The sequence below is a fragment of the Sebastes umbrosus genome, chromosome 5 (genome assembly GCF_015220745.1).
Source record: "Sebastes umbrosus isolate fSebUmb1 chromosome 5, fSebUmb1.pri, whole genome shotgun sequence".
Lineage (NCBI taxonomy): Eukaryota > Metazoa > Chordata > Actinopteri > Perciformes > Sebastidae > Sebastes > Sebastes umbrosus.
Window position 1 is genome coordinate 9,659,215 of NC_051273.1, and position 27,510 is coordinate 9,686,724.

The 27,510-nt window shown below is 38.5% G+C and overlaps 2 protein-coding genes across 4 annotated transcripts in view; both read right to left on the bottom strand.

Moving 5' to 3' along the window:
* The window catches only part of LOC119488585 (G-protein-signaling modulator 2-like), a 23,233-nt gene extending 6,791 nt beyond the window's left edge, over window positions 1–16,442 (bottom strand). The window contains exons 1-7 of one of the 3 annotated variants that reach the window (XM_037770365.1): window positions 16,291–16,442; window positions 6,033–6,254; window positions 5,519–5,654; window positions 5,013–5,152; window positions 2,845–2,968; window positions 2,472–2,587; window positions 628–783 (exon numbers count right to left, since the gene is read on the bottom strand). In XM_037770365.1, the coding sequence (XP_037626293.1) occupies window positions 628–783; window positions 2,472–2,587; window positions 2,845–2,968; window positions 5,013–5,152; window positions 5,519–5,654; window positions 6,033–6,254; window positions 16,291–16,427 (1,031 nt within the window). In that variant the 5' untranslated portion in view covers window positions 16,428–16,442. Of the gene's footprint in view, window positions 1–627; window positions 784–2,471; window positions 2,588–2,844; window positions 2,969–5,012; window positions 5,153–5,518; window positions 5,655–6,032; window positions 6,272–16,174 lie in introns of all 3 variants that reach the window. The other 2 variants (XM_037770366.1, XM_037770367.1) reach the window with 2 other exon arrangements.
* Window positions 16,443–19,515: 3,073 nt separating this feature from the next.
* On the bottom strand, window positions 19,516–26,837 carry si:ch211-262h13.5 (uncharacterized protein LOC571127 homolog). The gene is made up of 7 exons (XM_037768886.1): window positions 26,537–26,837; window positions 25,360–25,470; window positions 24,712–24,799; window positions 23,749–23,915; window positions 22,433–22,540; window positions 21,800–21,886; window positions 19,516–20,265 (listed from the first exon to the last, which is right to left on the bottom strand). The coding sequence occupies exons 1-7, from the start codon at window positions 26,759–26,761 to the stop codon at window positions 19,750–19,752; spliced, it is 1,302 nt and encodes a 433-aa protein (XP_037624814.1). The 5' UTR covers window positions 26,762–26,837; the 3' UTR covers window positions 19,516–19,749.
* Between the last annotated feature and the right edge of the window lie 673 nt (window positions 26,838–27,510).

Genomic DNA, 27,510 nt, shown 5'->3' on the forward strand with positions numbered 1-27,510 from the left:
GAGATTATGCAAGAATGGGGAGGGCATTCATCAAACTATCATACAGTGCAATCTCAAAAACCTGATCTTAACTTGCGCTTGTGCTCATTTCGCAACAACAGCTGGTATTCAACAATTCCATATTTATCACAGCCAGGACGCTTCACAGCAGCCCACTGCTCCTAAATGCAGAGGTTGAATTTCATGCATGTACCTGTATGTATGTGACGATTGAAATAAAGTTAAAATCATCGTCTGTGTACACATTTCACAGAGTATACAAAAATGCTCTTATTTTATTTAAGAATAAATATAAAATGTGTAATCTGTAAATGGATGTGTCTCTTGCCTGCCTAGTACAGACCTGTTTGCAGATGTGCATGTGAATTTACATTTCTTCGCTGGAATTATGTGTTAATGACATTAAATCCCATTGCAAGACCTCAAATGCTGTGTCCTTGTGACTTTGACTGCTTGTCAGTGTTTTTGCAGTTTACTGTAGCTTCATGGGTGTCGGCAGTAACACCGCCCCCAAATCTTGGCGGGTAATTAGTTGAGGCGCCACCCACAGTGATACTGTACATGCTCATTATACTTCAAAGACAGTTTGGTGGAAATAAAGCAACAAATGTCTTTTATGGCCCATACCGGTCACTGAGGTCCTGAGCAATGACCAGATGTTTGAGGTGGTAATCAATGGCTCTCTCATAGTCCTGCAGTAGTGTGTAGGTGTTGCCCAGACTGTAACAGGCCTGGGCCTCCACTGCTTTGTCCTTCAGAAGCCTGGCCAGCTGCAGAGTCCTCCTGAGGGCGAAACAGAAGAGGAGGAAGATGGTCAAAGAATGTGGAGGGTGGGAGCAGGAGCATGATAGTTATCTGCTACTTTCTTCTCTTTCTTTGTTGCAATTTTCCAAGGGCTTCTGTATCAAGAAAATGCTGGAGTAAGGGATTGAACATTGTAATAAACTACTGCTACATGTCTGTACATGTCTGTTGCTGTTTTAAATGACTGTCTTCTTTATATAATCAAAACGGCAAATCTTTAATGTAGTTCAAGTAGTTGTAAACTGATTTATGGACATGTTTAAGTATTTATTAATGTACAATGTTTGTCAGTAATAATAACTTGTACTATGAAGACATATATATTAAAATGTTTACTATATTGTCATTCATTTTCTGTTTAAACACTTATGAATGCCTACAGGAGGAGTTCTACCTGCAGATAAATACATTACTAAACCTCTGCTTACAACTACATTATAGAGCGTTATGAATTCATTAAATTATTAGATACTGCTTATAAATGCTAAATAGGGGGACATAAAGTAAAGTGTTGCCAATAAAACTCAGCTGGTGATGAACCAATTTCCCAGTGGGGATCATTTAAATTTAATCTCATTTTTCCTAATCTAATTGTGTTATGGTTGTAGAAGAGAAATTACATCTTCTTGCTTCTGTCACTTAAAGAGGACATATAATGCTTATTTTCAAGTGCTTACTTGTATTTTGGGTTTGTACTAGAACAGCTGGCACATCAGCTGGCCCACTGGTGTGTGTTGTAAGAAGTGTTGTGAACAATGTACTAAAATCTCTATTGTACAAATAATAAAAATGTCACTATTGGTAATCTGGGTTCCTCCTGGAGCACTGAGCTCTGTCTTTAGGGATATCTCTCTGTCTGCTCCTCTACTGTATGCATGCATCTTTATTGCTGTAGAAAGAGATAAAAGATGTGTGGAGAAAAGGAGGAATGAGACAAAAATAGGGGAAATTAGATGCTGAAAAAGAAGAAAGTTATGAAGGAATGAAGTGCTGTATCAGTGGGATGAAGAAAGAAATAAGGAAAAAATATAAAGGAATGGAGGAAGAAAAAGAGGCGGTAATAGTAATAGAGGCAAAAGGAAGAAAACGGGTGAACGAAAGGAATGAGGAGAGAAAAAATATTAAAGATGACCTATTATGCTTATTTTCAGGTGCATAATTGTATTTTGTGTTTCTACTAGAACTCCCCAAATGCCCAGTTTGCTCTGATTGGTCAGCTGGTCCACTGTTGTGATTGTTCAACCAAACCAAACCCTTTGGACTCCGCTCTAACTAGCTTTGTTTGAGGGCTTGCCAAACTAGCCATTATGCAAATGTTTTACTTGGTGACATCACCATGTTATGGAACAAAAGGCAGGACTTCAATCAAGGCAATTCAGGAGCAGTTTCTTTGGGGGAGAGGAACTCCCTTTGGTGTGGACTTTTGGCTTTGTCACTTTATAGACCTTTTACATGCACAAAAAATATGCAACACTACATGAAAGGGAAAAAGCACAAAAGCATAAATACGACCCCTTTAAGATGTTACAGTACAAAGAAGAAAACATTTCAGGATCAGGAACATCAGCGTACTTGTTTCCTGTCTGAGCATGATCATGACATACAGAGATATCTGCAAACGACCATCACAAGGTGAGAAAGTCATCGAGCCTCACTTGTTTACTCACTTGTAATGACCAGCCGCCACTTCAAACTGGCTGAGGAATATGTGAGCATTGCCAAGGTTACAGTGGGCCCTCCTCTCAGCAGACTTATCCCCAAACTCTTTAGCGATGAGCAGCCGCTGCCAAACAGGACAAACAGTAGGGGGCACTCAGCATTACTCAGGTCAGGATTAACGGGAAACATTTTTTCTCAAGACGGTCACAGGACTCACAGTCATGAGGTCAGACAACATGAAAATGCATGTGGATAAAAATCTCTACATCTTCTTCACACGTTTGTCCAATATCAACTAATGTTGTTGAATGACTATCAAAGGCCTTTAAAAGTACAGGGAACGAAGCCAATTTGAAGCAGGCGTACAGGTTTGCCACCTACCTTTTCATGTGCAGCTGCTGCAGTGTCAAAGTCACCCAGAAGATAGTAAGTGTTGCCAAGGTTACCGTGGGTACGACCCTGGGCTGCCCGATCACCCAAGTCCTTCACCAGACACAGGTTTGCTCTTTGTAAAAACAAAAAACAACACATTTACACAGGGACACATTTTAACTGCTTGATTTTCATTCATCTGACATTTTCAACAGTCAGTGAGCCCTCACAACATAACAATCCTTTCCTTTTGTTTCCTTGTGATGAATTAACTGCATAAATAATATACAGTATATACATTTTAACAAAATAATATTTTTTGTGATATTTTTAGTAACATTTTAGTGAGTTCAGAGTTGTGTAAGTAAGTGATTGATGTACCACCACCTGTTAGCATGTGACAAGGTTTCATACTTGGATTCAAAAGCTAGTAAATGGACCTTGAGTTAAGATTATTTTGTCAAAATACTATTTCCATGGTCAAGACTGTACTTTCACTCTCAAAATGGGAAATGGAATGGTAAAAGGATTTTTATATATTGCATTTATATAGCGCCTTTCCAGTCTTCCGACCACTCAAAGCGCTTTACGCTACATGTCAACATTCACACACACACTGGCTGCCATACAAGGTGCCCCCTGGTCATCAGGATGTAAACTAATCATTCACACACACTGTGTTTGGTATCTTGCCAAAAGACACTTGAGGACATGCAGACAGGTGGACATTATATATACACTGTATAATACCACCATGGCTACATGTCAGTGGCAGTCAGCAGTATTTACTCTCCATTTACACAGATTTTGCCTACAGGCTGACTGAAAAGACAAGCGGCGCTTCATCAGCAACTTCTTAACACTGCCAAAAAGTAAAAGTTGAGGCAGCTATGGTGTGCTTTAGAGACAACTATTTTTGTTACAAATATTATACAGCATCCAACCAGTCACAAGTATATTACATTTTATATCTGAGGAATTTGGCTGGCAAACTTACAAAAAGTAACCACGTAGGAGGTCAGCATCTTACTCGAGGAAACTTTTACACAAAGTAGATCAGTGGGCTGATGATAAAATATGAATATGGTACTGAGAATTATGCTGTACATGATTTATTTAAAAAGCAAAGATCTCTTATTTGCCCAGCTGAGATCTAGTATTTTCTTCTTCTCTGGAAGAAGAAAAGTAGATTTGTTTTTACTGGTAGCTGCGCAGTGCTTTGTTTAGTAAGATAAACAGATTTTGTTAGTATGGATGCTGCACAAACACTGAGTTTGCTGTTCACATATGGAACATTTAAATTATCCAGTTACTTGGGGAAAGCCTGGGAGACGAGAAAAAAAGCCCTTTATCAGGATAAAGTTCTTTTCAGTGTACAGTGAATTTGAAATTCTTCCACATAAATGTTATTTGAAAAAATATAGAACTATTTATAATTAGGGCTGTCAATTGATTAAAATATTAAATCGTGAAATCGCATGATTGTCCATGATTAATTGCACATTTTTGATCTGTTCAAAATGTACCTTAAAGGGGAGATTTGTCAACGATTTAATACTCTTATTAACATGGGAGTGGGTAAAATGCTTGCTTTATGCATATGTATGTATATATTTATTATTGGAAATCAATTAACAACACAAAACAATCACAACTATTGTCCAGGTCAAGGGACCCCTTTGAAAATGGCCATGAAAGTTTTTCCTCGCCAAAATTTAGCGCAAGTTTGGGGCATAGTTTAACCTCCCTCGCGACAAGCTAGTATGACTGACTAGTAATATGGTTGGTATCAATGGATTCTTTAGGTTTATAGTTTTGATGCCAGTATCTTAATTCAAGCTTTAAAACTGAGCCTGGTACAACCACTGAAGATTGATGGCGTTAAAGAAATTAGTGCCGTTAAAACAGCCCTATTTATAAAGTAACTTTTTTCTGCTCTTTTGTTTTTGTTTATGAATTACCTGAAGATGCATGTTTTATAAAACAGCTGGTTTCTTGTAATCCCATGTGGGCTAGGCCAGATGTTTGGCGTGACGCAGAAAAAATAAAACTAACAAGGTTATTGTGGGGAACAAACCTGTGACTCAAGCTGAGGTCTCAAGTCACTTATCATTCCTCAGGGCTTTTAAAATAAATGCAAAACAACAAACATTCAATGTTCAGTGCTACCAACTCACTCATAGTACTGTGCAGCTTTCCTCAGGGCTATCCTGGCCTCCTCTGGGAAGTCTCCTGGCTCGGCTCCAGTCCAGCAGATGCTCTTGCCATTGGCGTGGTACACGTTCCCGAAATTATACAGCGCCCGAGCCTGCCCAACCTACAGCACGCACACCACATTTTCACAGACGGAAACCAGCGTGACCAGTGCTGTAATTATATACTTAAAATACACTGACACCAGACCTGCTTGTTTGCCTGCATGCGGGCTGGCTAACTATTCTAGATGTTGGTACGCAGTCATCGTGCATACCAAAACTGTTCTGTGGCTGCAGAGCAAGTCATGTGGTACGATTGAAAACAAATTTGGATCCATTTATTCTAATCAAAGCAAATGGGCCATTTGGTCATTGACTGAACTTTTGAATTACAGAATAATGAAAAGTCATCTATTGTCAGTTTGCTAAGATAAGGAACTGAAGGAGTGTTTCACCTAAATAACTTGTGGTTCTGATATAGGACCCACCTTGTCATACATGGCTCTGGTGATCTCCAAATGTCTTTGGCAACAAACCACTGCTTCATCATACCGTCCTAAAAGCTTTAATGTGTTCCCAAGGTTGCCACTGGCTTTTGCCTCACCAAGTTCATCTCCAATTGTTCTGGGATTTCAAAGGAGAAAAAAAAAACATTAGGAAATAATTAGACTTGAATATTAGCGGAAGTGTATGAGTACGAAAACACAAGAGGCAAGAAAGTAATTTACAGCTGCAAGCAGCGATACAGTGGAGTCGAGTCTAGCAATTTAATCATGGCGGGGGAAGGGGTGATTAAAAAAGTTTTAGCATTAGTTCAGAACATATTGTTGGGGAGTTTAATCTTAAAATCTTTGGATCTTTATAAAACTCGTATGTATGTCGCTAACCCTGGTTAAAATCGTACCAGCAGAAAACATGGGTATTTTTCAAGGTTGTCCAATCTGTATGAAAAGGGTTGTAGTTTTAAAGACAAACTAATATTAAGGTTGTGAAACTGTTTACCTGGTAAGTGTGAGGTCATGCCGATGGTACTCCAGGGCTTTGTTATACTCTTGTAGGTGAAAGTAGGCATTGCCCAGCTGGCTGTAGATGGCGCTGAGGATTTGAAGGTCTTCTGTTCCAACCTGGATGGCCGACTCAAAGAAGGACACACCGGCCTGATAGTCACCTGCCTTACAGAGCCGCTCACCTTCCAGAGCCAGGTCCAGACATGATGTCTCCATCCTGCAGGGAAAGGGGATCTACGTGAGAAGTGAAAGTGATCTATATGACCAAAAGTCATGATATTGTTGAAATACTTCAAGTGGCAATCTCGAAGATTTTCATTTAAATAAATGTCTGTTATAAAAGGCAGTATCTATCGCCGAAAGAGGCAACACAATGGTGATTGGAGTATTGCAATATTTATATATTAGCAGTATAACGAACCGAGTGTCTGTGGCGACATTCAGGGGAAAAATACTGTATTAAGTTACTGCTAATGCAAACGGAACATTTCCTACTGCTGCTTCATATTAAAAGCACGGTCATTTTTGCAATTTTTGGACAGTGGATCGGTTTGAAATATTGCAGGGAGTAATGGAAAAAGGAGCAAACACAGTGAGCTGTTAATGAAGAGCTCCAACTTCTCAGTGAGGTAACCCAACTGCTTTCACTTTGTGCAGCATGGAATCAGATCACGATTTCTTTATTAAACACAACAATAGTTTCTTTTGCTTCACTCTGGACATAAATACAATATTTGAGACAAAACAGCTTGAATACTATAATTGACTGCAATGTCAAAATGAACTAGAAGGACAGCAACTAACATTATTATTATATTCAGTATCGATTAATCTGCCAATTACTTTTTCAGTTAATTGGTTGTCCAAAAAGATATTCAGTTTGCAATGAAATAAAACAGAAAAGCAGAAAATGTAGAAGAAAGAAAGGCAGCAAATCGTCACATCTGAGAGGCTGGAACCAAACCAAATTTCTTAAAGGATAACACAATTATCAAAACCTTTGTAAATTAATGTTCTGTCGATCAACTTATCAATGAATTGACTAATTGCCATACTTTTAAACAAATATATACTATACAGATACAAGAACAGCAAATGTTAAGCAGAATAAAGTCCAGACCACATGAAGCCACAGACAAGAACTATAAATCTAAAATAGGACGGAGCATTTCCTGTCTGTCGTGACCCTAAAAAACTCCAAAATTACCCTGGAACGAAAACATGTGCCTTACATTTCACCATGAACACTAAGTAAACTCAAATGTGTCATTGTATAGCCTCCACACCCTTCCTAAGACGCAAGATCATCCTTTTTTGTCAACATCAAACTGCCAGTAATGGAAAAAAAAAAGAAAAGAAAAGAAACCGGAGTGAATCCAAACGATTACATCATATGATAGTAAAACAAATCCAGTCATGCATGGGTGCACATGACATCCAGCGTTTACTTCATTTGTAAGATGCTGTTTCAAGATACAATTTCAAAAGCTGAATGTAATTTATTCCACTTGACTGATCCTAAGTTTGGATGAAACAATGCTCTACTACTCTGTATTCAGACATAGAAAGAGGTTATGTTTATAAACTGAATTCAATCTCTTTTCTTCTACAGAAATGAAATATGCTAACCTGACTTTTGAGATACAATTTGATTTTAGTGCAGATCACATGAAAACAAATGACAATTACCGGCATTCATTTTCATTTGAATAATCACAGGTTTATGACTCAAGGCTTGTTTTTTGATCTCTCAATGTCACCCATTGAAGCAAGTGGGTTAAGCACCTAGTTCTCAAAGGGTTAGGTTAGTACTCCCCCTCCCAGTTGGTCTCCTGACCCCCCAACAGACTGCAACAAATTGCTTTAGGAAATTGATGGTTAATGTTAGGGTTAAGGTCTGCAATTCCCAGCAAATACAAAAAAACTACACCGATCAGCTATAACAATATGACAGCATGGGGCACCCTGACTGGTCTGCGGCTACGCAGCCCCATACGCAACAAACTGCGATGCACTTTGTGTTCTGACACCTTTCTATCTGAATCAGCATTAACTTTTTCAGCAATTTGAGCTACAGTAGCTCTTCTATTGGATCGGACAACACAGGCCACCCTTCGCTCCCCACATACATCAATGAGCCTTGGCCGCCCATGACCCTGTCACTGGTTCACCGGTTTTCCTTCCTTGGACCACTTTTGTTAGGTCCTGACCACTGCAGACTGGGAACATCCTACAAGAGCTGCAGTTCTGGAGATGCTCTGATCCAGTCATCTAGCCATCACAATTTGGCCTTTGTCAAATTCGCTCACATCTTTATGCTTGGACATTTCTTCTGTTTCCAACACAAAGTTCAAAGTTCAAAACGTTCACTTGCCGTCTAATATATTCCCCCCCACTTCCAGGTGCCATCGTAACGAGATAATCAATGTCAGTGGTCTTAATGTTATGTCTGATCGGAGTATGTTGTATAAGCTGCAGGACTCATTTATTTATTAGCCTGTCCACTCAATGGATTAATGATTGAGAAATTACTGACCAAATATGGCTTCATATAATTCACATATTACAAGTCACTGTTGTGCTGCCTTAACTTACGGCTTTAAACTCAGAAGCTTCCCCATCATGTCCATTCACCGGTACTACTTAAACACACCTTGGTGGCAAGGATTGAAGTATTTAATCTCGACTTGACAGCAGGGACCTTCTTTCAAAAGTGAGAGTTGATGTAGAACTTCATAAACTTATATTAGAAAATGTTTTATAGAGCCACACAATTAAAAACAGCATTTGCTCTTGGTGCTTAAAGATATTCTGTGGATAGAGTTTACCCAAGCATGTTGTGAAACCTAGGGAAGAATCTGCCAGCAGTACTATTTAAAACTACAAAATAGAAATACTTTGCTTTCTTGTCTAGATTAGCATGCTTCCGGATATCTAACAACAATTCATTACCTTGAGTCGATGCAGAGTGACATAACAACGCTTAGGCCCACATACCTGTTGCCTCTCCCCATTCTGATGCACTTAAGACAGTTTGACACGACGGACATTTCACGCTTCCCGATCAATCTCTGGAGCAAACACAGCTCTTTCAGTACATCACCCTTTACCTTCTCTTCCTTCACGTGCATACACATAACGCACGCAGCCACAGAGTCCCGGTGTCATTAAAATAAAAGAAGACACGGCTCCCTTTGTATCTGCTGCTGTCCGTCAGAGCGCTCTACTAACCCCGTGGTAACAGCAAAACAAAGGACTTAATCCGCTCAGCGTTCACTTCGACCTTATCGGTCAGGAGCCGGGGCGAGAGATCTTTTGTTTTAGCGAACACAGATTAACACCAGGTTGTTACTGAGCAGATATGAACGAAGAGACCGTGGTCAGCTAAGTTTAGCCGATTGTCGTATTCCTTTATGACTTAGCCATTGCTAACCTGCATCTCTAAGCCTGATGGTGTGTGTCACTTCCAATTAGGCCAGACCTCAGTGGTAATTATAGCCAGTTTAAGTGGCTCCAGTGAAGCCTAAGGCTATTTGCTCAACACTCCAAGAAATAATCATTCAGCGGCAGGCAGCCTGGATATAGGAATTATTCTATTAGCCCCTCAGAAATAATTTACCTGCATGATAATATATACATTTTAATGAGATCGGTAATTCATTGTTGGATTTACATAATTCTCAATGATTTCTTTGGGTAAATCCCACCAATCCTTCAGAAGCTTCTAGTAACTCAGCTGTAGCCGATCCAGGTAAATCCACTTGTCTGAATTAACTAAGAAGTCTGCACCAATGTGCCCTCTAGGGGGAAGAAACAATACGTTGCCTCACCATTAGGTTGAGCACAGGGACTGGAAAAAACCATGTGACATTACAGTTGGCACCTCAGTTGACCAAAAGCAAGCTAAATCATTATATAATGAGGGTGAGTAACCCAGCCTTAGTGCACAGGGAAACGCTTTAGACTAGTAAATAATCAAAATGATGCTTTCTAAATGCCTTCTCTCGCCAAAAGCAACTCAGAGTACAGAGTCACTGTTAGTGCTGCTGCTCTTGTACCATTTGTCCTTGTTGCTTTTGAAAACACAACATCCTCCTGCTATCTCCCATTTGGAAAAGGGCGTTAGTGCTGAAGACTAGACCAGCAAGAATCTGGTTATCAGATTGTATTCAGTAACGAATGAGCCTGCAGGTTATTGACAGGAAGACTGGAATTCATTCAGAGCAGAGGAAAATGTGCCGATGGGACACTGACTTGACAAGGCTTGTGTGTAATGCCTAACATTACAATGGGTTGATGCAATACATGCCGACTCTACCCAGCAATGACAATACAGCCTGCACACAGATGCATATTCTCACAGTTGTTTCAGTAGTGCCATGAAATATTTACTTTGTGGTTAGTAAGGACCTCCTGTAGTCTGCTCAGCATCTTTCATCAGTTAGCCAATAGGGTGTCATGTTACTGACACAGAAAAACTGTTGGTACTATCCTAACATCTATGTGGACACAGAACTCTGTAAAAATACCTATAAAAACAAGTACAGGCAGGTGTAACCAATAATAAAATATAGACTGATATTTGAACAGTTAACTGATTATGTCTAATATAGAACAAAACCCTTAAAAAAAAAATCCATTAGGGCTGCTACTTATGGTTGATTGGTCAATAAAAATTTTAACCAGCAGATATTCACATTTAGTTAGCTTTAACCAAAGAACATTGGCGTTTTTGCTTAAAAAGCCAAAACAAAAATGAAACCTTAATGTAAAGAATGCAGGCCGTTTTTCCGGGAAAATCCAACGAACGTGATGTCATGCGCGCTTGCAAGTGCCTTTATTTTCAGCTCCACTTCAGGGCTAACAGCGCATAACCATAGCCAACGTTTGGTTAGAAATGGAGTCCGCTAACGACCAAAAAACGACAGCCCCCACCACAACTCAGACTCCACAAGTCTGAGTTGTGCACAAAAAAAACCCAAAGTTATATCTGGTGAAGCCCGTCTTGCAAAACAGGAATGTGACCGACGTCTGGGGGGAAAACTTGGATCAACATGGGCCGGGCCTTCGATTCATGGAGGGACCTTAGTTTGGTTTTGGGTATTACGGACCCCGAGCCGTCAAAAGTCCTATTGGACAGGTAAGCTAACATTACTCCCAAGCATGTGAAATACATAGTGATATTGTGGATTTAGCTGTTAACCAGTCTTGTGTGTGTCGCCTCACTGTTTTGACCGATGCTGGCTTGTGTCTACGTAGTGCGAGCACAAGCGTGAGCAACAGGACGCTGACTGTCGTTGCCTTAATGGCCACAGGTGTCACTGTTAAAAAGCAATTTCTGATTCTTACATAAAGTCCATTTAATTAAATAATTGTTTCAGCTCGAATCTATATCAAATATTAGGAGGTAAATCTATAATCAAAGTTAAAGCATTCAGGCCATCTGCTTTTATCACAGTATATGAAGCACAGAAATCTGTAAACTTCCTTCAGATACTAAACAATGAAAACAGATCATTTTGCAGTCATCTCAAGTCCACAAAGATACTATATTACGGTTAATGTGACACTGAATATGCAGCCTACCTCTGGCGGACATGAAGTAAATGCTCCCTGTCCCGTACATAGAGCAGAGAAACGATGCCATACATGACAGTCAGCCTGGTAGTCCTAACCAGAGCCAGAGACTGAACAACATGATGGATCCCTGTCAACTGCCAAGCTAAAGGTGTATCTGAAAAAATCTGAAGTCTAACTGACAAGGACTCATCCCTGTGAAAGACTCAATACTGTTGTGCCTGGTTCCCATTGGATAACGCCAGAATTCAGCCGTCCTACTATCTCTGTCACACCTCTTATCTTGAAACTGGAGCTGGGAAGCGAGAGTAAACACTCACTGACACACCGTCATGTGCTCCCACCAGCAACATCTCATTTCATTCATTCATCGGAGTCATTTTGAAAGGACGCAAATGGGAAAGCACTTGAATCAACAATGCTCTACAGTTTAAATATATTCACTGATAGTCAATTATTAAGAGATTAGTGGATCAACAGAAAATTATTTGGCAGCAATTCTGATTAACTTGTTAATCAATTAAATAACTTTCTGAGCAAAATTTTCTAAAATGTGAATATTCGCTAGTTTTCTTAGTCCCCTAGGATAGGGAACTGAAGACTTAAAACTAATGATTTGGTAAATTCACTCTTTTATAGACATACATTTCGTTGAGTTTTATAAAACATCTGACATTTTGTAGACCAAATGGTTAAAAGATTAATAGAGGAAATCAATGACAAACTAATCAATAATGAAAATAATAATTAGCCCTAGCCAGTCCGCTTTGTTCAAGGCAATACTGGCAATTTTCTAGGGCTGCAACTAACAATTATTTTCATTGCCGATTAATTTCCCGATTAATTGATTGATCTATAAAATGTCAGAAAATGGTGAAACATGTTGATCAGTGTTTCTCAAAGCACTCAAATATCTTGTTTTGTAAAATATAGAAGACATTTTGTGGCCATGTTGTCAGATAAACCTAAATAGTACTGGTTGGGATATTAACTTAATATGTGGCTAATATGCTGCTCAATTCTACACGGTGGTGTTCAGATGATGTTAACCTGCTATACGGTGCAGACTGAGTGCGCAGAAAACCCACACCTTTGAAACCCGTGCAAGAAGGATTCATCCTATTTGTGCCAAACTCCCACGAGCAAACAGAAACTTTAGATTCAACAGACCAGACAACATTTGATCTATCCTTCACACGTCCCATTTTGGCGATCACATGCTGACTCACTGTGATCTCTTTGTTTTGATCTTTGTGCACATACCGTTGCATTGAGCTATGCAGGACTTGTTTGCCTCCCTATTGGTTTGATGAGCCCTTTATCCAATGACCTCATTCACTGACTGAAGTGTTTTCACGCAAAGAACTCCAGCTGACTGCACGATTTTTTGTTGATTGCATCATCCTGTAAACTGTAGACAGCGTAGTAGGCAAACATCCCAAGGGTGCAGCTGTTTCTGATGCAGCGACCGTGACCACAATGTCTGGCACCAATCACACGATGTTCAAAGTCACTTTAGCCCTTTGTAATATTTGTCGGTAACTTAATTTGTTTTGACCTGTTTGCATGTTTTACATTACTGTATCCCTTGGTGTTTGAAATGTGGGTTGTAGCTATCAAAGTAAATAAAAAGAAAAGCAGCATATGCAATTGAAAAATACTGGCACCTTTCTATAACAATCCCTCATTAAATACAAGGTAAAAAGCTGCAGACTGCACTCAAAATATTGATAAACAAACAGAATATCAATAACACCGGGACAAACTTTGCAGTTAGATTTGCACAGTTCATTTGTACTGCCTCTAACCAGGTAGCATTGTAAAACTGAAGGAGAAATTCAAGAGGAACTGAGATGTATGGCCATGTAAAAACAAACACAACAACGGAAAGTACCAAATACATGCCCTTTCACTTTTGATTGTCTATAAAAATCTAAATTGATGTTAATGTAATGTTTATAATTATCTGTTTATCTTAACTATTGCTAATGTAGATCTCTGAATTGCTGGGATGAATGATGTGTGGGCATGTTGAAAATTAAGTGAGAGCAATTAGTTGTCATTCATAATTTGTATTGGCCTAAATAACAGTCCTGCATCAGAACTACAGTTGCAACGATTAATCAATTATTAAATCGCCAACTATTTTGAATAATTTTTTTTTAGAAGTGAAAATTCTCTTATTCAAGCTTCTTAAATATGAATACTTCCTGGTTTCTTTATTCCTCTGGGATGTACCGATCCGACTTTTTTAGGCTCGATACCGATAGCGATACCTTGGCTTTAGGTATCTGACGATTCTAAGTACTGATCCGATTGTAGTGTTTAATTAATAAGCTGTATGTGTCACTGTGTGGAAGTGACCGGGATCATTCTTTTATGTGTAAGGCAACAACAGGCTTGACTTAAACATCGCTTTCCTAACATTGTAAAACAAAATGTAACAAATAAATACATAGATAACATAACAAACTTAGTGACTTGTTATTTTTAATTAAAATAATTAATTGTACACCAACAACTTGGCAAAAAAAATCTTCAAAATTAACAGGAATTACAGTTCAGGTGTAAACCGTTTCAATGCAGCAACAAATTGGTCAAAACGTAAACAGGAATTCAAATTCCAGTATATTGGATGGATAGATGGATAGACTTTATTGATAATCATTAGTTGCAGCCCTAGACAGAACCAACATAGGAATGTGTGTGTATGCTAGCCATAAAAGTTGAAAACCCTAAAGGAAGCTCTGTTTTTTTTCCCACCCCAGGAAGCACTGGCACAGCAATAATGTGCCAGGTGTAAAATATGACATGGAAAAAATGTTAGTTTCTTCACCTGCAACATTAAAAAATGCTTTTACTTGACTTTCTTCAGTAGAAGAATGGTCACTTGTGTGGAAAACTACAAATGAATGCAAGTATAAAACAGCTCTTTGCTCTTTGAGTAACTGTCATTTAGTCACATATGCTAGAGATCAACCATAACCATTTCAATATGCATACACCCAACCAATCCCTGTCCAATTAAGGGATGTTCTCCAAAGTGAAAAACAAGGTTTCTTTTGAAGAAACCATCATTGGAGACTCAACCCTAAAACCCTGCGTGGGAAAAGAGGTCAAGCTGAGTTAAAATGGAAAACTGAGCTGCAACAGCATCACAGTAGGCTGCTCTGTAATCACAGCCTTCTTACATTAGTTAGGGTTGCTTCATCAAGAAGTGAAAGGAGGTATTTATTTATTTTGTCTTATCTTTTATTTTATTTGTTTTCTTTGTTAGATATGTGAAATACATAAAATGTCATGTCTCTCTTTCTTTTTGAAATTATGACTAAACATTTCATTGTATAATTTAATTATTAATATTGTTAGTCTGTCTGTATGTGTATATATGTAAAATTCAATACAAATATTTTTTTTAAAAAGAAGAAGTGAAAGAAGAATACACATAAAAATGTAAAAGTGTAGAAAAGCTACTCAGTTATTGTAATGAGAGCAGATTTAATACTTGCAATAAATTTCCATTTTTATGCCCTAAAAGTATCAGCTCCTGTTATTATGTTTTGTTTTTGTTAAAAAGGAAAAATAGGGAAGCTGCAAGTTTTTTGTTTTTTTTTAACAAATTCAGATTTACAAACAACATGGCTCATATATCATTGCATTAGAGTAAAAGGATAAGATGCATACAGAACAAGAGCAGATACAATATGTAAAATTATACATGAAAATAATAATAATAAATTAAATTAAGGGCTATAGGGCTGTACCTGTAATTTATATTCTTCTATTATACTAAGAAGTTTCAAAGCATGTTTGTGCCCTAAAAGTATCAGCTCCTGTTATTATGTTGTTGTTTTTTTTGTTAAAAAGGAACAATTATGTAAAATTCAATAAAAATATTGTTTAAAAAAAGAAAAGAAATATACACATACAAATGTAAAAGTGTAGAAAAGCTACTCAGTTATTGTAATGACAGCAGATTTAATACTTGCAATTAATTCCCATTTTTATACCCTAAAAAGTATCAGCTCCTGTTATGTTGTTGTTTTTTTGTTAAAAAGAAAAAATTATGTAAAATTCAATAAAAATATTGTTAAAAAAAAGAAGAAGTGAAAGAAGAATACACATAAAAATGTAAAAGTGTAGAAAAGCTACTCAGTTATTGTAATGAGAGCAGATTTAATAATTGAGATTAATTACCATTTTTTCTCCTGTTATGTTTTTTTTGTTTTTGTTAAAAAGGAAAAATAGGGAAGCTGCAGGTTATGACAAACTTATTCCCAGCTAACTAAATCATGGTGACACATTCATGATGATGGCTGTTTGGGAAATGACACAGACAGCTGAAAATGAGTCAGTTTAGTGTGAACATGTCATCACATGCTCGCTTGTTTGACTGTCTGTCTCACAGCAGATAACTTAATATAGTACAGACACGTTTTAGTCTGTTAACATGAAGACAAACTAACTTTAGGAACAGTACAGCAACATAAGTTTCACGCTTTTTACTGGAAATGGAGCACGACTGTCGCAAAAACAAACTTTTTCAGGTATTTCACCTACCTCAAACTGCAGTATACATCACAAACAATGGCTTCAGCTTCAGAAAATAGTTCCACCAACTTGAAATCGTCTTAACTAATCTTTTTCACCCAGTGCTTTACTACTAAACTACTCACTCGTCTGTCTGAGAGGAAAGAGAGACGTCGTTGTCTCGGAAACCAGAAGTTGAAGAAGCCACTCCTCGCGGGAAAATCTGCCTCCAATTAGGATTCCAACCAGTGATGCCTTCAAGGGTTTTCGGAAATGTCGACATCGCTGCTTAAATGCAAACGAAAAGACCAATCAGAGCAGTAAAAAGATAGGCTTTAAATTTGATGTTGCAAAAGGACATTTTGTGTCCCTTACTGGATGGATTCAAGTTTTATAGAGCAACATGAAATGCAAATAGCTTAAATTAATTCAGCAGCAATTTGCCAGATAGTTAGATTTGAGGGTCTCTGCCGCCCCCTGTCGCACAAAATTGGCTATTCGACTTTCTAAAATAAAGCTACTGCCCTTGCCATTTAAATATAAAATATATATAAAAAAAAAGATATAATTAAATCTATTTACAAACATGTTTATAAATTCTGAACTTGGAAAAGGGGAAATTCCGAGGAGCGTGTGAAAGCTGCATCAGGTTTATCAAATATTCTACACAAGTTTCAAAATAAAAGCCTTTTTATGTCCATTTTTGTAACTTTTGGCTAAAAGTCTAATCTCTAATCTTTAATGTTTGTCCCTTACTGATGGATTAAAGTTTTATAGAGCAACATGAAATGCAAATAGCCTAAATTAATTCAGCAGCAATTTGCCAGATAGTTAGATTTGAGTGTCTCTGCTGCCCCCTGTTGCACAAAATAGCTATTCGACTTTCTAAAATAAAGCCACTGCCCTTGCCATTTAAATATAAAATATATAAAAAAAATATATAAATAAATATATTTACAAACATGTTTATAAATTCTGAACTTGGAAAGGGGAAATTGGCTATTCGAATTTCTAAAATAAAGCATGCTGCCCTTGCCATTTAAATATAAAATATATAAAAAATATATAAATAAATATATTTACAAACATGTCTATAAATTCTGAACTCGGAAAGGGGAAATTCCGAGGAGCGTGTGAAAGCTGCAACAGGTTTATCAAATATTCAAAAAATTTAAAAATAAAAGCCTTTATGTCCATTTTTTTTAAACCTTTGGCTAAAAGTCTAATCTCCAAAAGCAAAGGTTATAAATATGTTTTATGAGGGATCTGTTGAAGCCCAGGCCTATGTCAAAATACATCTACAGCTGATGAGGATTGGAAGATATTAAAATACAAACAAAAGCTCAATATCAGCTACTGAGTGGACCTTGTGGTGTTTTTGTCAACTGGTGTTTCCAAGGTCGGGAATGAACTTTTAATGTCAACATTTCTTGTTTCCATTCTATGCTTATTAAGCACTTCAAGATGCCACATCTTACACGGTCACACACAAATATTTACTGTCAACCAGCCACATATGCTCCCTAACTTTACCAAAAATAATTCTGTACCAACTATGTTACTGACAGATCTGCTATATCATGTCATTTCTACAAGAGTAAAAACAACAAGCATATGCTAATAAATGTAATATTGACCATTTGAGATTATGCGATAAGTTGTACAAAAAAGGATTTGCTCTCAGTTCAACAGGATGGAAAGGATAAGAGGTTCACTCACACCTGAACTTTCCTGCTTGTATAACATTGGGGATTTCTTCTAGTGCAGAAATCTATGCCAAAAAGCAAGAAAACAGAGAAAGCAGGGAGTAACCCTTCAGTCCCTTTGAATGAACACATCCTCAAGTTAACCCTCAATGTTAATTTGTCAGAGAATGGCCAAAGTGTGGTACGCGAATAGATGTCAGGGCAGCATAATAGCAGTGGCGCAGCCTCTCACTTTGTTTCAGGATGGTGATTTTAGCCTTTTTCACTCATCTTTCAAACCACCTGTCCTCTCTGTCAAAAATGTGTACTTTGCTGTCCCCCAAGGAGTTTCCACTGTCCTTTAAATGAAGACAGACTGCTGCTTCTTGACCTGTGGGCTTTGCTCTATCTTGGCTATGTTTCATCTCCTGATAGGTCTCTACTCTGTATTTGTCATTGCTTTTGGACTGCACATTGCTCTACTTGTGTTTGGGGAGTGTTTTTTTATAAAGGGCAAGTTCCTGCAAAACACAGGGATGCTGTGTTTATTGAAGATCAGACTGAGTGACACTCCAGCCGCATACGGGATGACTTATCTCATCTCCACCGCTTCTCCCGTCTGTCCGCCTGCTTTTTTATTAGCTCTAGTTTCTGTGTTGACAAAAGCAGACGTTTGGTATCTGCAAGCTTTTCAAAGCTTTCCTGAGATGTTTGCACTTGTCTTTCGCCTCAATGCTATTTGGCAAAGTGTCAGCCCTGTGGTGAAGAATCCTAATAAACCCTGACATTTCCTCTATTGTCTCTGTGGAGTGGTCGAGGACAATGTTATACCAACCTTGGAGCATTTGTCAAAACTATGACGATAAGACAAAACATTTTCAGATGAGACGGTATCATTGTTGTCATCAGACGTTTTGAAAAACATTGCCATCAGATCAGGGATCAAAGTAAGACAGTAAGTCGATAATCTTTTCTTTTTTTTTTCAGTGAATGTATTTTTTTCATGTCCTTGAAATATGTTTGTGCAACACAATACTTTTTGCTTGTCTCACAGGAATTTTGCCTCCTCTAAAACTCACAAACAGTAGTTCTTGTGTTCTTTTGCAACTTTTTGTGTTTACTCACTTTATTTTTTGTGCTCACGTAAAACATTTTAGGGCAAGTTCAAAGAAAAATGTAATGAATTTATACATTATTATGGCTTGGTGCAATATATTACAAGGGAAGTCAGTACATGAGTTGTAAGAAAACACTGCAGCTAAATATTTTTGTGCTGCAACTAAATTGAATTAATTGATTTATTTGTTTATGCCCTGTATTGGAATTATATTAAATTGCATGGTCCCTATCAAATAAAAAAAAAATCAAATCACTACAAAATGTCAAAGAATTTCCCGTTTTGAAAAACCCAAATCCCAAAATATTACATTTTAAAAGATATTAAACACATAAAAAGCGTTCACATTGTGAAACTGGAATTAGCAGATGTTTGACTTTTTGTGTACAAATGACTTTAAAATAGTTGCACATTAATTTTCTCTCAAACAACTACTTGATAAATCGACTAATCGTTTCAGCTCTAAAATATTCAGCTCCAAAATCTAAATGTTATGGCTTTATACCACTAAAATATACCGTAAGTATACAGTCAGACTGTTTGCTTAAGTATATAAGTGCATCAAGCAGTTGACAGGTGATTCAAACCAAGATTTATTCAAATTGTTCAAATATCTGAAGCCAAATACATGTGGTTTAAGCTTGTCTGCTTTGGGAGCAGTATTACAGACAGTAGCAGCAGAGAAGTAATTTCAGGGCCAGTGAGAAGAGGTAGCATTCCTCTCATTAGCACAACTTATTACCAGCCTCCAGTGACGGGGAGCGGAGCAGTTTATTGGTCCACCCCCTCACTGGCAGCGCCGGTTAAACTGTGGTGTAACGAGAAGGACCGGGACAGGAGCGGAAAGGAGAAGACCCACTGGGGAAATCAGAAAGGAAGGTGGGGTTGTGAGAGGGTGAGGTCTCCATCAGGTTCTCCATCAGGGCCTGCCGTTTTTTGCGATCACGCCTCTTGTAGTGGAAGTCAAAGGGTGGTCGCAGCGCTATGGGGCCTCCTATCTCCTCAGAGGATGAAGCAGAAGATCCAGCACCTGGTGGCTGCTGTTGCTGGTTTACTAGATCTTCAGCAGACTCACTGGAAGATGAGGAGGAGGGGTTAGAGGGGTTGAAAACGGGGTCGACCACGGGGTTAAAGGGCGCAGGGAGAATGACATCTGGGTCAAACGGCGCCGGTTGAACAGCAGGGGGCAGTGTGGGGTCAGAAGGAACAGGCAGCGGATCATTTCCTGGGTCATCGATCAGAGGCGGGAAGGTTGGGATCACAGGGTCCAACGGGAGGTCGTGACCCTGAGGCTGCACCGGTCTGAGGATGTCCACATTCTGCAGACGAAGAGACGAGATCACACCAAACTGATATTGTAAAAACTCACTCTCACTGGCTGCAAAAAGAGTCTCCATCATGCAATATTACATTACACACCACAGCTATATAAAAGAGTGAGAAGACAACATAATTATAGCACAGGACCATCCGATTTTAAGTTTAAACACACACACAAGCACTACGTACATTCGAAGACACGACACATAAGATACGACAGAATAATTATACAGCCAGTGGCGTTCATTCATAAAGTTGAATTATCATTTCAAAGGTTGCTTTAGTAACATCTGAAACAAAAACAGCATAAAACATTCATCAAATCTCACTCAGGCAGTGGGTTATTACCTTCCCAACTGCAGTCCCACAGTGTGAAGTGACACTTCATATTATAATTTGCTGAAGTTTTTCACTGACTTTCATCTTTTAGTGACTTGAATGTTCTGTCCTCTTTGGGGTGTACATCTGCTGTGAGTGTTAAACCATTATGCTGTTGTTTTCCTGTATTAATGTACTGCCAGAGAGAATTTAAATAAACTTATTTGGTAGTCAGATTTCACATGTTGGTGAAAGTATCCCCATAAATCTGATTTACTTCCTTTGTTTGTTAAAAAAGAACAGGAAAGCTGTGAAAATGGTAGAAATATGTTAGTAGATAGAGGATGGAGTTTCAAACGTTTTACATTCTCTTCCTTTCATCCGCATTTTAGACATATTGATTATTTGATTTATTTTTTCTTTGGTCTCTCTTAAAGGTGCTAACCAGTGACTGGCTGCTAACAGTGCTAACAGTGACAATAACAGTTAACCGAAGTTAGCGTTAACCTGGGGGAAACCCGGGAGTGGCTAACACCACCGTTGGTCGGGAGGATGTTATCAGCTGTAACCACAGTATGACAGCAGTGCAGAGCGGTGGCCGTGAGCTAGCCAGTGGGGCACGCTCACATGCATTAACATGCACTAAAAGCACGCGTGGCCGTCCCGGCTATGTCAACAAAGCACGGAGAAGCTTGGATTACAACACAAACAGAGGGAGAATGACTTATTCTTTGCTCAGGTAGACATTACTCTCAGTGGTGTAGTGGTCATTGATGAGGTGGGTGTACTACTAGGTAGATGCGTAGGTAACCGAGGATGAAGTGGGTATACCCTCCTATAGGAGGGTATACCCACTTCTATATATATATATACATATATATTCCAACGGCTTTTTGGCTGATGGGTGGGTGCACTGTAAACCGTCAGAAAAAGAGGTTGGTATACTCCGTATACCTGCGTATACCCTCCATTACACCATTACTCCACTAGCAAATTGTTGTTTGCTGCTATATTAATGGTCTGGATATCGTATAGAGAACCTTTAAGAAATTGCAGTTGTCACTTCGGCTTCATTCACTTAGGAATATGATGTATGTGTTGGTCAATAACATAATTATATCTCACTGTTATGCACCACAACACAAAGGCAAATTCCTTGCATGTGAAATATGTTTCCGATTCTGATGGTAAATATTTCTTAACTGCTTCCTGTACCTGTGCTTTGAACATCTCACAGGCCACCTGGACATCAGGATGGACGTCCAAGTCTCCATGCACAGATCCTGCACAGAAACCTGCAGTCTGAGAGGAGAAGATGAGACATTTTATTCATTTATTTTAGGATAATGGGTCCACAGCTAGAAAAAAGCAACGGGATAGAGCAGGGAGAGAAAAATCATATAGATAATGATAAAACAAATCCATTAAAAAAGGAGAAGAGGACCTGTCAGGCTTCTTTTATAAAAGAGTCAATTACTGCAGCCTTTTAGTGGTGTCAGTTTTAAAACTAGAGATTAATCCGTCATGCCATCAAGGAGCTGCTTCAGTGATAGTACACAATATGCTGGCTGATTGATGTGTATTTAAGTTTTATGAACAATATTAATTAGCGTCATAACAGTGTCAGATTGTCAGCATATGAATCCATTTATTCAAATGAATGGAGCACCTTTCAGACACTGTTGTTCAATGATACTGTCCTTAGAAGAAACATTTCGATGTGTCCAAATCAAGATTGGAATGATATGCAACTCCGGGTTTTGTGTGAATTCTCAAGTATGACAGGTTACTTGTCTGATACGGTATGTTTATGATGTCGAGATAATTTTCACTTTCTGTGTTGAGTACCTCTGTGTCAGACTCCAGCGTCAGTCGCTGGCAGGTGCCTCTTTCCGTCACTCCCTCTGGACAATCTTGGACTATATACTCCACAAAGCTGGCTTTCACTGGCACAACCTCAAATAAAGAAATAATATGGTAAGGAAAGGGCAAATTGCATAAATAAACACACATATAAAATGCAGATACAGAGAGATGGTGTGGTTGCTGTGGTGTAATGGCTATCATCCTGATTCTAGAGCAGAGGTTCCCAACTTGGGAACATAAAATCATTATTACACACTTACTTGATCATTTATATTATATAAAAGTATTTTAAAAGATATATTTTATACTACTTAGTTGGCCACATTCTGTTTAAAGTCAGTATTTCTGCACAGTTGCAGATAAAAATCAGGCTACACTAATATTATTAGTATTATACGATCTGTAGGTTAGATAGTGGTAGGATCGTTTTCAACTCGTGTGATACAAACATTTGCACTAACTCCAGAGCGTTGTAAAGTCCAAAAGTCAACATTTATTTAAAAAAGATATTTTAATCACTTCCAAAATTCACAACATGTTTTTTATCTAACAAAATATTCTGCTTCTCTCCATATTTGTTGGCATTTAGCCTTAAAAGCCAACTTTTGCTCTCATGCCTGCCGCACATAAAGGGAGGCACACATCTGTATTAACAGGGAAGTCTAGCATCAATCTATAACAGCAATATAAATTACATTTATTCAACCACATTTATTTCATTAACGAAAGTTGGTTTAATAAAAAAAATAACTAATTTAATAAACTGAATCACCTTATTCAAATTGAGGATTTTGTTCAAGGATTTGTCATCTTTTTTTAAGGATGACGTCAGAAATGTGAAAATCTTTTCTTAGATAAAAGGGGGAGGGGTGGTAGTGGGGCTTCAAGGAAAATAGGTTGGGAACCACTGATGTAGAGCACCAAAAACATTACCTAGGGGAATTAATTAGCAATATTCTGAGCTCCCCAAGCGCACTATTCAGTTTCTAATTTTCTCCCCAAACAAAAGTCTGGCCAGACAGTACGGTCTAAAGTGCCTTCAGTAGGCCTGATCCTTTGCAACCTTGCCAAACTCTTGCATCATATTGGTATTTGTGGAGTAGTAAAGGTACTCATCTGGCACACAGAAGCCCAAAGGTGCACTGTGTCTGCTGCTCATATATAAACACAGAGACTTTTCTTGAATGTCATTTCCCAATAAACCTAACATTCAACACATAGTTGTGTAATGACATCAGCCCGGAGCTTTGTTTGTCCAATCAGAGTTAATGTAATAACTGTATATCCAGTCGTCATACCTGCACCGAAGCTCTGGTGATCTTCTTCACTCCCATCCCTGCACCCACTGGTGACTGTCTCTTATAGGACGCCAGAGTGACCTGAGCAGCGTTCACAGCCTGTGCGCTGTCTACAGGGAGCAGGGTGGGGCAGGTTGGGCAGGTCAGCTGGAGCTTTTCTGGGGGATCTACAGGAACCAGACAGAGATTATAAAGATGGTTTTATGGTTAAATTTGCACTGAAATTAAAACTAACAAGTTATTAAATGCAGAATATGTTGGGCACATGGGCATTGAAGTATTAAGTAAAAGCTGAATTAGCTTTAAAACATGATTTAATAAAGCCCCCATGCACCAATAGTACACCCATACAGGTGTTTCAATTTATGTGGGCTAAACATCATTGGTTGTAAGGGATGAACAGCTTACAGCTTTAAGATTCCTTGAAAATATAATATCTGCAGTTTGAGCAGAGGTCAAAACAGGCAAAATAACGTAAACACCTGCAGGTGTTCAGAGCCTTTAAGTGATCTAAAAAATAAATATTGAATCTCAGTTTGAGATTAGGGTATTAGACATTTTTCATAGCCAACATTTTGAATTGTCATAGTGGGAAAAGCACAGATGTGACTAATTATATTAATTAAGGCTTAGCTTTATGTAGGTGTGCCAGTATTATTAATGTTCACCCGTTTGTGACTAATTAAAATGTCTACAGAGAGAAATGTCTGTTCGAGATAGATTTTCTTTTCTTTCTGATGAGCTTTGTAATGTTATATTACTTGTAGATAAATTCAAATCAGCACCAGCGGTTGCATTAGTGAGATGCTACATTAATTCTTTAAGATACAAAACCACACCATAAGTCATACAACACAACATGGTAAAATCCATATTTTCTGGTATCAAATCTCCCTATGATATCGTATTTTTCTTTATATGTTCAAGCACCTTGTATTCAATCTAACGTTATGTTAATGTTACCTGGGACAAGTGTGCAGTCGTAGCTGTACAGGTAGGAGTATCCCTCTGGTGTGTGGAGAATGGTGGTGTTACAGTTGCCAGAGATTTGCTGAAAAGAATAAAATAGATAGAAACTCAAGTTATAACAATCAACGCCACTTTACATGTGGCGTGACAAAACTAGGACAGTCCAAGTCAAAGTGACCTTAAATGTATGTGCTCTTGTAGTTCTATCTTTGCAAGAACCAAAATTTTAGACCACGAGAGTGAAGACATTTTTGGGAGGTGGACTTCCTTCTTCAATGGACTGTTTGTGGGGTAAAACTTTGGTTTTAAAGTTTAACGTTAGAATAAGCTGGGCTCAGCACAGGGGTTTAAAATTAGGAGTTATACTGCAGAAAATCCCCTTCTGCAAAACTATTATGTAGAATATATAAATTTGGTAGTATCAAAAAACGTCTATCAATGGATAAGCAAAAGTGACTTCATAAGATTTATTAAACTAGTCATGACACTTCAGAAATTCAAGATAAAGGTGATAGAGTGTTTTTAAATGAGATATTGTGACACTCTTATACTGCCCTTATTGCAGTGTAGGGGATGCACTTTGTCAGTGAGAGTCCTCACAAGCATAGTACAAATACAAACATGTGTGTGTGTGTGTCCTACTGTTTCCATGAATGGTCTGACGTCGCAGCGTTTCCATGGTTTTGGACTGCCGATGTGACACTTGGTCTCCAGGACATCCAGGTCCAGGTAGTACACGTTGCCTGCTGGGCCCTGACATGCACAATGCAAACACAGTAATAAGAGAGAGCATGTACAAACAACACTGTGTGCTCAGATGATCCAGCAGTATTTTTTGTTTATGGAATAAATAGACACATTTTAGTGTTTATCTGAGGCTCAAATTTATAAGTCTTCTGTTCAGTTACATCTCTAAGTAACCACTTAGGAGGTGCTCTGTGTAATTCCCTATAACACTTTGGACAATATCGATTTTAGCGGTAGCACTGAAAACAAATCTCAACAATTTGAGCTTGTTGTAATGGGGAGACTTTTCAGGTCATGAAGTTGAACTGAGCCTCTTAAAACCTGATCTATCCGACAGAAGGGCTACAATAGCCTTCAGCGGCTGACAGCATGAAGTTCATAAAGCCTGTTGTGTAAGGTTTGTCCCAGCGGTCCTGGACCGAAATGACCCGGACTTTTATTAACAGTCACTTCAGTCCTAAAGGCCTTTTTTCATGAGGCGTGAAAGAGGGTTGGCTTCTCATTTCATGACATAAAATTCTGTACATCAATTTTAATGTTTATTATAAGCGGCATGCGCTGATGACAGTCATTCACAACAAAGTGCATACAACAAGTATTTATTGTTGTTTTCATTCTTTAGTGGTTGCACACTAATGTAATTGCTGCTATTTTTCACGTCTTTGATATAGTTCAGTGGTTCCCAAACTAGGGTCTGGGGACCACAACGAGTCCTTGAAAAGCAGAGTTTAATTCCATTATCATTTCCCCGGAGTGAGAGTCAGCACATTGTGGCAATGTAAGAGGGTGATTTCTGATTAAAAGTTTGACTGTGCACAGTCATTTGTAACAACAAAACACAAATCTTCTCAAATAGGATCCCACTGACATGAAGATTGGCCACGGTTGGTTAAATCTATCAGTGTGTGACTTCCTTTGTTCACAGGGATGTTTTGATATCAGCAACAACAGAAGGCAAAATAACCTTTCCCACCCCACTCCCCTTGTTAAACATGAACAAATCACCCACTGACAGAATATTACAACAGCCCCAGGCAGCTTTTCCTCACTGGGTGTTTGTCTCTGTACTGACCTGAGCATGGAGGTGGACGTTTGCAATGCGGTTGAGGGCAAACTTGTAGCCATCGACTCGATCCTCATTGATGTAAGTGACAGCCAGACGCGACAGCTTCTCCACTGCTTTGTCATTACAGGGGATGGGAGCGAGTTCAATAGTCGACAGTGAAAAACCCTCGCTGTTCACACGCAGAGTGTGAATGGATAATAGCAGTAATAATGTGCAGATGGATTTGTCCATGGTGGCAGAGGTTCCATACAGGAGCTAAAAAGACAGAGCTGGTTTAAAGTTTGTTCTCTTGTGTTTGCGTACCGACTCTGCAGTGACTTTTGGAATCAAAACAGGACAGGAGATGTTGAAATGATGCCAAGGACAAAGTTTATTGGATGTCAGAGGGCTGGTACCTGTGAATGAATGTTGCAGTGATTGATTTAGCCTGGGGAACACTCTTTCCTATATGACAAATAGAGTGGATGAAAAAAGTTGTATTCATAATATACTAAGGCTGTCAAAGTTTATGCAATAATAACGCATTAGTGCAAATTAGTTTTAACGCCACTTATTTCTTTAATGCATTAACGCAACCAATTTTTCGGAGGTTGTAGTGGGTTCAGTTTTAAAGCCAGAGTGAAGATACTGGCATCATATTAAAATAGAAAACCTAAAGAATCCATTAGTACCAACCATGTCATACTAGCCTGTCGTGAAGGAAGTTAAATAACGCTCCAAACTTGCGCTAAGTTTTGGCGAGGAAAAACTGGCATGGCCATTTTTCAAAGGGGTCCCTTGACCTCTGACCTCAATATAAGTGAATGAAAATGGGCTCTAGTCTATGGGTACCCACGAGTCTCCACTTGCCCACTATATGATAATCACATGAGTTTGCCATGTTATGATTTGAACATGTTGTTTATGCTAAATGTAGTACCTGTGAGGGTTTCTGGACAATATTTGTCATTGTTTTGTGTTGTTAATTGATTTCCAATGAT